This window comes from Petromyzon marinus, assembly GCF_048934315.1.
Source record: "Petromyzon marinus isolate PM22_M1 ecotype Great Lakes invasive population chromosome 78 unlocalized genomic scaffold, UKy_Petmar_22M1.pri1.0 chr78_unloc.4, whole genome shotgun sequence".
Taxonomy (NCBI): Eukaryota; Metazoa; Chordata; class Hyperoartia; order Petromyzontiformes; family Petromyzontidae; genus Petromyzon; species Petromyzon marinus.
Window position 1 is genome coordinate 27,501 of NW_027422628.1, and position 11,973 is coordinate 39,473.

The 11,973-nt window shown below is 50.0% G+C and overlaps 2 protein-coding genes across 7 annotated transcripts in view; one reads left to right on the forward strand and one right to left on the reverse strand.

Moving 5' to 3' along the window:
* Positions 1 to 1,920, forward strand: part of LOC142908320 (uncharacterized) — an 18,472-nt gene extending 16,552 nt beyond the window's left edge. For all 6 annotated transcript variants that reach the window (XM_076058844.1, XM_076058845.1, XM_076058846.1 and 3 more), the window contains one exon: positions 863 to 1,920. In XM_076058844.1, coding sequence (XP_075914959.1) covers positions 889 to 1,827 — 939 coding nt within the window. In that variant the 5' untranslated portion in view covers positions 863 to 888 and the 3' untranslated portion in view covers positions 1,828 to 1,920. The remainder of the gene's footprint in view (positions 1 to 862) is intronic.
* Positions 1,921 to 4,790: 2,870 nt separating this feature from the next.
* LOC142908322 (dnaJ homolog subfamily C member 25-like) lies at positions 4,791 to 10,868 on the reverse strand (the record flags this gene model as incomplete). The annotated part of the gene is made up of 2 exons (XM_076058852.1): positions 4,791 to 6,235; positions 10,590 to 10,868. Coding segments are annotated over 2 exons (402 nt in total), but the record flags the coding sequence as incomplete, so codon positions are not given.
* Positions 10,869 to 11,973: the final 1,105 nt, after the last annotated feature.

Here is an 11,973-nt window from a genome sequence, read left to right on the forward strand (position 1 = left end):
TGTTGTTGATGTTGTTGATGATGTTGATGTTGTTGTTGTTGTTGTTGATGATGATGATGATGATGTTGTTGATGTTGTTGTTGATGATGATGATGTTGTTGTTGTTGTTGTTGATGATGATGATGATGTTGTTGATGTTGTTGATGATGTTGATGTTGTTGTTGATGTTGTTGATGATGTTGATGATGTTGTTGATGTTGTTGATGATGATGATGATGATGTTGTTCTCCAGGTGGTGGTGCTGAATGAGGCTGATGGATGTCTACGTGTGATGATGTTGATGATGTTGTTGTTGTTCTTGATGATGTTGTTGTTGATGATGTTGATGATGATGTTGTTGTTGATGTTGTTGTTGATGATGTTGATGTTGTTCAGGTGGTGGTGCTGAATGAGGCTGATGGATGTCTACGTGTGATGATGTTGATGTTGTTGATGTTGATGATGTTGTTGATGTTGTTGATGATGATGTTGTTGTTGATGATGATGTTGATGATGTTGATGTTGTTGATGATGTTGTTGATGTTGTTGATGTTGTTGATGATGTTGATGTTGTTGATGATGATGTTGTTGTTGTTGATGTTGATGATGTTGTTGTTGATGTTGTTGATGTTGTTGATGTTGATGATGTTGTTGATGTTGATGATGTTGTTGATGATGTTGATGTTGTTGATGATGATGATGATGTTGTTGTTGTTGTTGATGATGATGTTGTTGTTGTTGATGTTCTCCAGGTGGTGGTGCTGAATGAGGCTGATGGATGTCTACGTGTGATGATGTTGATGTTGTTGATGATGATGATGATGTTGTTGTTGTTGTTGATGTTGTTGATGATGATGATGTTGTTGTTGTTGATGTTCTCCAGGTGGTGGTGCTGAATGAGGCTGATGGATGTCTACGTGTGATGTATCCCAGCCGAACCGACCTCACCGCCACCAACATCAACGTCGTGTGGTGATGGGGTCCAACATCAACATCAACAATAACATCACCACCACCAACATCACCACCACCAACATCACCATCAACATCACCGCCATCATCACCATCACCACCATCAACATCACCGCCACCAACATCATCAACATCACCACCATCAACATCACCACCACCATCAACATCACCGCCATCAACATCACTGCCATCAACATCACCGCCACCAACATCACCATCAACATCACTACCATCAACATCACCATCAACATCACCACCACCAACATCACCATCAACATCACCACCATCAACATCACCATCAACATCACCGCCATCACCACCATAAACATCACCACCATCATCACCATCACCACCATCAACATCACCACCATCACCACCATCCCCATCACCACCATCAACATCACCACCATCACCACCACCATCACCACCATCAACATCACCACCATCACCACCATCACCACCATCACCACCATCAACATCACCACCATCAACATCACCACCATCACCACCACCATCACCATCACCACCATCACCATCACCACCATCACCACCATCAACATCACCACCATCAACATCACCACCATCAACATCACCACCATCAACATCACCACCATCACCATCAACATCACCACCACCACCACCATCACAACCATCACCATCACCACCATCAACACCATCATCACTATCACCGCCATCACCACCATCATCACTATCACCGCCATCACCACCATCACCATCATCACCATCACCACCATCACCATCACCACCATCACCATCACCACCATCAACACCACCACTATCACCGCCATCACCGCCATCACCACCATCAACATCACCACCAAGCAACCAAGAAGTCAAACTGACCGATGTTTGTGATGTCATACGGTGATGGTGGTAATGTTGATGGTGATGGTGGTGATGGTGGTCGTGGTGGTGATGTTGGATAATAAAGCATTGGAAGCAACTCTATCAAAATCAACTCGGATCAATTACTCACTCTACACTACACTATACACTACTACACTATACACTACTACACTATACACTACTACACTATACACTACACTCTACACTACTACACTACACTATACACTAGTACACTATAGACTAGTACACTATACACTCTACACTACTACACTATACACTACTACACTATACACTACTACACTATACACTCTACACTATACACTACTACACTATACACTACTACACTATACACTCCTACACTACTACACTACACACTACTACACTACACTACACACTACTACACTACACACTACTACACTATACACTACTACACTACAATATACACTACTACACTATACCTCTACACTATACACTACTACACTATACACTACTACACTACTACACTATACACCACTACACTATACACTATTACACTATACACTACTACACTATACACTACTACACTATACACTACTACACTATACACTACTACACTACACTACTACACTATACACTACTACACTACAATATACACTACTACACTATACCTCTACACTATACCTCTACACTATACACTACTACACTATACTATACACCACTACACTATACACTACTACACTATACACTACTACACTATACACTACTACACTATACACTACTACACTATACACTACTACACTACACACTACTACACTACACTACACACTACTACACTATACACTACTACACTACAATATACACTACTACACTATACCTCTACACTATACACTACTACACTATACTATACACCACTACACTATACACTACTACACTATTACACTATACACTACTACACTATACACTACTACACTATACACTACTACACTACAATATACACTACTACACTATACCTCTACACTATACACTACTACACTATACTATACACTACTACACTATACACCACTACACTATACACTACACACTCTACACTACTACACTATACACTACTACACTATACACTACTACACTACACTACACACTACTACACTATACACTACTACACTACAATATACACTACTACACTATACCTCTACACTATACACTACTACACTATTACACTATACACTACTACACTATACACTACTACACTATACACTACTACACTATACACTACTACACTATACACTCTACACTACTACACTATACACTACTACACTATACACTACTACACTATACACTACTACACTACACACTACTACACTACACACTACTACACTATACACTACTACACTACAATATACACTACTACACTATACCTCTACACTATACACTACTACACTATACTATACACTACTACACTATACACCACTACACTATACACTACACACTCTACACTACTACACTATACACTACTACACTATACACTACTACACTACACTACACACTACTACACTATACACTACTACACTACAATATACACTACTACACTATACCTCTACACTATACACTACTACACTATTACACTATACACTACTACACTATACACTACTACACTATACACTACTACACTATACACTACTACACTATACACTCTACACTACTACACTCTACACTACTACACTATACACTACTACACTATACACTACTACACTATACACTACTACACTACACACTACTACACTACACACTACTACACTATACACTACTACACTACAATATACACTACTACACTATACCTCTACACTATACACTATACTATACACTACTACACTATACACCACTACACTATACACTACTACACTACACACTATACACTACTACACTATACACAACACACTACTACACTATACACAACACACTACTACACTATACACTACACACTACTACACTATACACTACTACACTATACACTACACTACTACACTATACACTACTACACTATACACTCTACACTACTACACTATACACTAATACACACTACTACACTAATACACACTACTACACTGTACACTACTACACTGTACACCACTACACTATACACTACTACACTACACTACTACAAAGTGGTACAAAGTGTAAAGTTTTACCCGGGCCCGCTCACCATCATGAAGGTCCTTAATGATACATAACGTGGTTGAGCAATAGGGAGCCATCCCTTGACCGCACCCGGGCATCGATTAGCCTCCCATTATATCTGTACCATATGGAGATTCCCCCGGTACAGCTATTGAAGGCTTCGCGAACTACGTGGTCAAAATAGATGTTAAATAATGTGGGAGCCAGAGGACATCCCTGTCGCACCCCAAGGTGTACAGGGAATGGCTCTGACTCCCGGCCACGTAGTTTTACCCGGGCCCGCTCACCATCATGAAGGTCCTTAATGATCGTGAGCAGAGGGTCAGGTACTCCAAAAGCACGAAGAACGACCCAGAGCCCAGGCCTACTGATGGTATCATAGGCCTTGACCAGGTCAATAAAGCAGAGACGTAGGTCTTGTTGGAATTCCCTACACCTCTGCTGTAGCAGACGGACAGAAAATATGGCATCAGTGCAGGACCGCCCTTTCCTGAAACCGCATTGGGGCTCCGCAAGCCTCTCCTCAGCGTGCCTGGCAAGGCGATGCTGAATAATCCTTGCCAGGACCTTTCCCGGCACACTGAGGAGTGAGATGCCCCTGTAGTTGTTACAGTCTGTGCGGTCCCCCTTCTTAAAGAGGGGGACCACCAGGGCATCCTTCCAATCCTGCGGAACCCGTCCAGTGGTCCAGACTGTTGTTATGATGTCATGTAGGGCAGTCTGTGTTAAAAAAAAATCTAACAGAGACGCACACAGAGACCCACAGAGACTCACAGACAGAGAGACACACACAGAGACTCAGAGACCCACACAGAGAGTCAGAGGTCCTGGAGACATTTATTAAGCAGCAGGCAGTGTCAGGGTCCAGGGATTGAACCCACGACCTCCTGTAGACCAGGCGAGGTGGTCAACATCTACCACGACCTCCTGTAGACCAGGCGAGGTGGTCAACATCTACCACGACCTCCTGTAGACCAGGCGAGGTGGTCAACATCTACCACGACCTCCTGTAGACCAGGCGAGGTGGTCAACATCTACCACGACCTCTTGTAGACCAGGTGAGGTGGTCAACATCTACCACGACCTCCTGTAGACCAGGCGAGGTGGTCAACATCTACCACGACCTCCTGTAGACCAGGCGAGGTGGTCAACATCTACCACGACCTCCTGTAGACCAGGCGAGGTGGTCAACATCTACCACGACCTCCTGTAGACCAGGCGAGGTGGTCAACATCTACCACGACCTCCTGTAGACCAGGCGAGGTGGTCAACGTCTACCACGACCTCCCGTAGACCAGGCGAGGTGGTCAACATCTACCACGACCTCCTGTAGAGCAGGCGAGGTGGTCAACATCTACCACGACCTCCTGTAGACCAGGCGAGGTGGTCAACGTCTACCACGACCTCCTGTAGACCAGGCGAGGTGGTCAACATCTACCACGACCTCCTGTAGACCAGGCGAGGTGGTCAACGTCTACCACGACCTCCTGTAGACCAGGCGAGGTGGTCAACGTCTACCACTACCTCCTGTAGACCAGGCGAGGTGGTCAACGTCTACCACGACCTCCTGTAGACCAGGCGAGGTGGTCAACATCTACCACGACCTCCTGTGGACCAGGCGAGGTGGTCAACATCTACCACGACCTCCTGTAGACCAGGCGAGGTGGTCAACATCTACCACGACCTCCTGTAGACCAGGCGAGGTGGTCAACATCTACCACGACCTCCTGTAGACCAGGCGAGGTGGTCAACATCTACCACGACCTCCTGTAGACCAGGCGAGGTGGTCAACATCTACCACGACCTCCTGTAGACCAGGCGAGGTGGTCAACATCTACCACGACCTCCTGTAGACCAGGCGAGGTGGTCAACATCTACCACGACCTCCTGTAGACCAGGCGAGGTGGTCAACATCTCACCCAGCCACTGTGGTGTCTCTGTTAATCAAACCCGGTGTGTGTCGATGTAGCAGGGTGTGTCTACGTAGCTCTGTGTGTCTACGTAGAGACACAGCGTCTACGTAGAGACACTGTGTCTCTACGTAGAGACACAGTGTCTCTACGTAGAGACACAGTGTGTCTACGTAGAGACACAGTGTGTCTACGTAGAGACACACTGTGTCTAAGTAGCTGGGTGTGTCTCAGTCGTCTGAGAACGTCATTCTTCCGGCTCCGTCACTGCGTTGAGAGCGCCTGAATCGCTTCCAACGGGAATCCTGGGCCAGCCTGACCCTCTCCTCCTCCTGCTGCTGCCTACGGAATTCCTGAGACAAACAGAGAGAGACACACGGTGAGAGAGACACACAGTGAGAGACACACGGTGAGAGAGAGAGACACACGGTGAGAGACACACAGTGAGAGACACACAGAGAGAGACACACAGTGAGAGAGACACACAGAGAGAGACACACAGTGAGAGAGACACAGAGAGAGAGAGAGACACACGGTGAGAGACACAGAGAGAGAGAGAGACACACAGTGAGAGAGACACGGTGAGAGAGAGAGAGAGACACGGTGAGAGAGACACGGTGAGAGAGAGACACACGGTGAGAGAGACACGGTGAGAGAGAGAGACACACGGTGAGAGACACACAGTGAGAGAGACACAGAGAGAGAGAGAGAGACACACAGTGAGAGAGACACACGGTGAGAGAGACACACAGAGAGAGACACACGGTGAGAGAGACACAGAGAGAGAGACACGGTGAGAGAGAGACACGGTGAGACACACACACAGAGACACACAGAGAGAGACACACAGAGAGAGACACACGGTGAGAGAGACACAGTGAGAGAGAGAGACACACGGTGAGAGACACACAGTGAGAGAGACACAGAGAGAGAGAGACACACAGTGAGAGACACGGTGAGAGAGACACGGTGAGAGAGACACAGAGAGAGAGAGAGAGACACACGGTGAGAGACACACAGAGAGACACACAGAGACACACACACAGAGACACACAGTGAGAGACACAGAGAGAGACACACACAGAGAGAGAGACACAGTGAGAGACACAGAAAGAGAGACAGTGAGAGACACACAGAGACACACAGTGAGAGACACACAGTGAGAGAGAGACACAGTGAGAGACACAGAGAGAGAGACAGTGAGAGACACACAGAGACACACAGAGAGAGAGACACACAGAGAGAGAGAGAGACACACAGAGAGAGAGAGACACACAGAGAGAGACACACGGTGAGAGACACACACACACAGAGACACACAGAGACACAGAGAGAGAGAGACACACAGAGAGAGACACACGGTGAGAGAGCCACAGTGAGAGAGACACACGGTGAGAGAGAGACACACAGAGACACACAGAGAGAGACACACAGAGAGACACACAGTGAGAGAGACACACACGGAGAGAGACACACAGAGAGAGAGAGAGAGACACAGTGAGAGAGACACGGTGAGAGAGACACACACAGAGAGACACACAGAGAGAGAGACACGGTGAGAGACACACACAGAGAGACACACAGAGAGAGAGACACACACAGAGACACACACACAGAGACACACAGAGAGAGACACACAGAGAGTGACACACAGAGACACACAGAGAGAGACACACAGTGACACACACACAGTGACACACACACAGTGACACACACAGAGAGACACACAGAGAGAGACACACAAAGACACACGGGGAGAGACACACACAGTCACACACACACAGTCACACACACACAGTGACACACACACAGTGACACACACACAGTCACACACACACACAGTTACACACAGTGACACACACACAGTGACACACACACAGTCACACACAGTGACACATACACACACAGTCACACACACGCAGTCACACACACACAGTCACACACAGTGACACATACAAACACAGTCACACACACGCAGTCACACACACACAGTCACACACACAGTCACACACACACAGTCACACACATACACACTGACACACACACACATTGACACACACACACAGTGACACACACACACACAGTGACACACACACACAGTGACACACACACACAGTGACACACACACACAGTGACACACACACAGTGACACACACAGAGAGACACACAGATAGACACACACAGATAGACACACACAGACACACACACACACAGTGACACACACAGTGACACACAAAGACAAAGATCCCCCATATTGCCTTGACAGACTGTTGGGGCAAGTGCTGTTAGCGAGCACCTATGAAGGCCGGAACGGTACACGAGGGGGTGGGTGGCCAGCACCACGCCCGACCGCCTTTGTCTCCCCAGTGGCGATGTTTACACACCGCACCAGGTACTCATTTGAGGCTGAGTCGACCTAGGGGAGGCCCGGGACCGGTTCAGATAATCGTCACTGGTGTTGGCCGTGAGCGGGAATCGAACCCAGGTCGCCAGGTTCATAGCGCAGCGTAGCGCTAACCACTACACTATCACTACACACACACAGAGTCACACGCAGAGAGAGACACGGGGAGAGAGACACAGTGAGAGAGAGAGAGACACGGGGAGAGAGACACGGGGAAAGAGACACAGTGAGAGAGAGAGAGAGAGAGACACGGGGAGAGAGACACGGGGAGAGAGAGAGACACGGGGAGAGAGACACGGGGAAAGAGAGAGACACGGGGAGAGAGAGAGACACGGGGAGAGAGACACGGGGAGAGAGAGAGACACGGGGAGAGAGAGAGACACGGGGAGAGAGAGAGACACGGGGAGAGAGAGAGACACGGGGAGAGAGAGAGAGAGACACGGGGAGAGAGAGAGAGAGACACGGGGAGAGAGAGAGACACGGGGAGAGAGAGAGACACGGGGAGAGAGAGAGACACGGGGAGAGAGAGACACGGGGAGAGAGACACGGGGAGAGAGAGACACGGGGAGAGAGAGAGACACGGGGAGAGAGACACGGGTAGAGAGATACGGGGAGAGAGAGAGACACGGGGAGAGAGAGACACACAGAGAGACACACAGAGAGACACAGAGAGAGAGACACGGGGAGAGAGACACGGTGAGAGAGAGATACACGGGGAGAGAGACACGGTGAGAGAGAGAGAGCGACACGGGGAGAGAGAGACACAGGTAGAGAGATACGGGGAGAGAGAGAGACACGGGGAGAGAGAGACACACAGAGAGACACACAGAGAGACACAGAGAGAGACACGGGGAGAGAGACACGGTAAGAGAGAGATACACGGGGAGAGAGAGAGACACGGGGAGAGAGAGAGAGACACGGGGAGAGAGAGACACGGGGAGAGAGAGAGACACGGGGAGAGAGAGAGACACGGGGAGAGAGAGAGACACGGGGAGAGAGAGAGACACGGTGAGAGAGAGACACGGGGAGAGAGAGAGACACGGGGAGAGAGACACGGGGAGAGAGACACGGAGAGCGAGAGACATGGGGAGAGAGACACGGGAAGAGAGAGACACGGGGAGAGAGACACGGTGAGAGAGACACGGGGAGAGAGAGACACGGTGAGAGACACACACAGAGAGACACACAGAGAGAGACACGGGGAGAGAGACACGGGGAGACACGGTGAGAGAGACACGGTGAGAGAGAGAGACACACACAGAGAGACACACAGAGAGAGACACGGGGAGAGAGACACGGGGATAGAGACACGGGGAGAGAGACACGGGGAGAGAGACACGGGGAGAGAGAGACACGGGGAGAGAGAGACACGGGGAGAGAGAGACACGGGGAGAGAGAGACACGGGGAGAGAGAGACACGGGGAGAGAGACACGGGGAGAGAGACACGGGGAGAGAGAGACACGGGGAGAGAGAGACACGGGGAGAGAGAGACACGGGGAGAGAGACGCGGTGAAAGAGAGAGACACGGGGAGAGAGACACGGGGAGAGAGACACGGGGAGACACACACACAAAGAGACAAACAGAGAGACACACAGAGAGAGACACGAAAGAGAGAGACACAGGGGAGACAGACACGGGGAGAGAGACACGGGGAGAGAGACACACACACACAGAGACACACAGAGAGACACGGGGAGAGAGACACGGTGAGAGAGATACACGGGGAGAGAGACACAGGGAGAGAGACACGGGGAGAGAGACACACACACAAAGAGACACGGGGAGAGAGAGACACACACAGAGAGACACGGGGAGAGAGAGAGACACGGGGAGAGAGACACGGTGAGAGAGAGACACACACACACAGAGACACGGGGAGAGAGAGAGACACGGGGAGAGAGACACGGTGAGAGAGAGACACACACAGAGAGACACGGGGAGAGAGACACCCACCCCTCACCACCACCACCATCACCACCACCACCACCATCACCACCATCACCACCACCACCACCGTCACCACCACCACCACCACCACTCCTCACCCTCACCACCACCCTCACCACCCTCACCACCACCACCACCCTCACCACCACCACCACCACCATCACCACCACCACCACCACCACCCTCACCACCCTCACCACCACCACCACCTTCACCACCACCACCACCACCACCCTCACCACCCTCACCACCACCACCCTCACCACCACCACCACCCTCACCCTCACCACCACCACCACCACCACCCTCACCACCACCACCACCCTCACCACCACCACCACCACCACTCCTCACCTCCATATTCCGCTTCTCCCACAGAGCGAGCTGTACAAGTCTCTCCCGCTGCTCGTCCGACATCGACCGAAACTCCTCAACGCTCAGCCGCAGGGAGTGGCGGGTCAGGTGGAGCCTCTCGGTGGGCCCCAGCTCCCGTCCCAGTACCGTGAAGAGCCACAGCCAGCGCAGGTGGAAGGCGGAGAAGCGGAGCAGCGAGAAGGGGAGCAGGAGCAGACGCACCAGGAGGACGTCCGTGACGCGGGGCTTACGGTAGCCACCCTGCGGGGAGGCCGGAGGGAGAGGTTGAGAGACTCAGAGACTCAGAGACTCAGAGATTGAGAGACTCAGAGAGAGACTCAGAGACTGAGAGATTGAGAGACTCAGAGACTCAGAGATTGAGAGACTCAGAGAGAGACTCAGAGACTGAGAGATTGAGAGACTCAGAGACTCAGAGAGAGATTGAGAGACTCAGAGAGAGACTCAGAGAGAGACTGAGAGAGAGACTCAGAGAGAGACTCAGAGAGAGACTCAGAGAGAGACTCAGAGACTGAGAGACTGAGAGAGAGATTGAGAGACTCAGAGAGAGACTCAGAGACTGAGAGATTGAGAGACTCAGAGACTCAGAGATTGAGAGACTCAGAGAGAGACTCAGAGACTGAGAGATTGAGAGACTCAGAGACTCAGAGAGAGATTGAGAGACTCAGAGAGAGACTCAGAGAGAGACTGAGAGAGAGACTCAGAGAGAGACTCAGAGAGAGACTCAGAGAGAGACTCAGAGACTGAGAGACTGAGAGAGAGATTGAGAGACTCAGAGAGAGACTCAGAGACTGAGAGATTGAGAGACTCAGAGAGAGACTCAGAGAGAGACTCAGAGACTGAGAGACTGAGAGAGAGATTGAGAGACTCAGAGAGAGACTCAGAGACTCAGAGAGAGACTGAGAGACTCAGAGAGAGACTCAGAGACTGAGAGACTGAGAGAGAGATTGAGAGACTCAGAGAGAGACTCAGAGACTGAGAGATTGAGCGACTCAGAGAGAGACTCAGAGAGAGACTCAGAGACTGGGAGATTGAGAGAGAGATTGAGAGAGAGACTGAGAGAGAGAGACTGGGAGATTGAGAGAGAGACTGAGAGAGAGACTGAGAGAGAGACTGAGAGAGAGAGACTGAGAGAGAGACTGAGACACAGGGAGACTGGAAGGCGGAGAAGCGGAGCAGCGAGAAGGGGAGCAGGAGCAGACGCACCAGGAGGACGTCCGTGACGCGGGGCTTACGGTAGCCACCCTGCGGGGAGGCCGGAGGGAGAGATTGAGAGATTGAGAGACTCAGAGACTCAGAGATTGAGAGACTCAGAGAGAGACTCAGAGACTGAGAGATTGAGAGACTCAGAGACTCAGAGATTGAG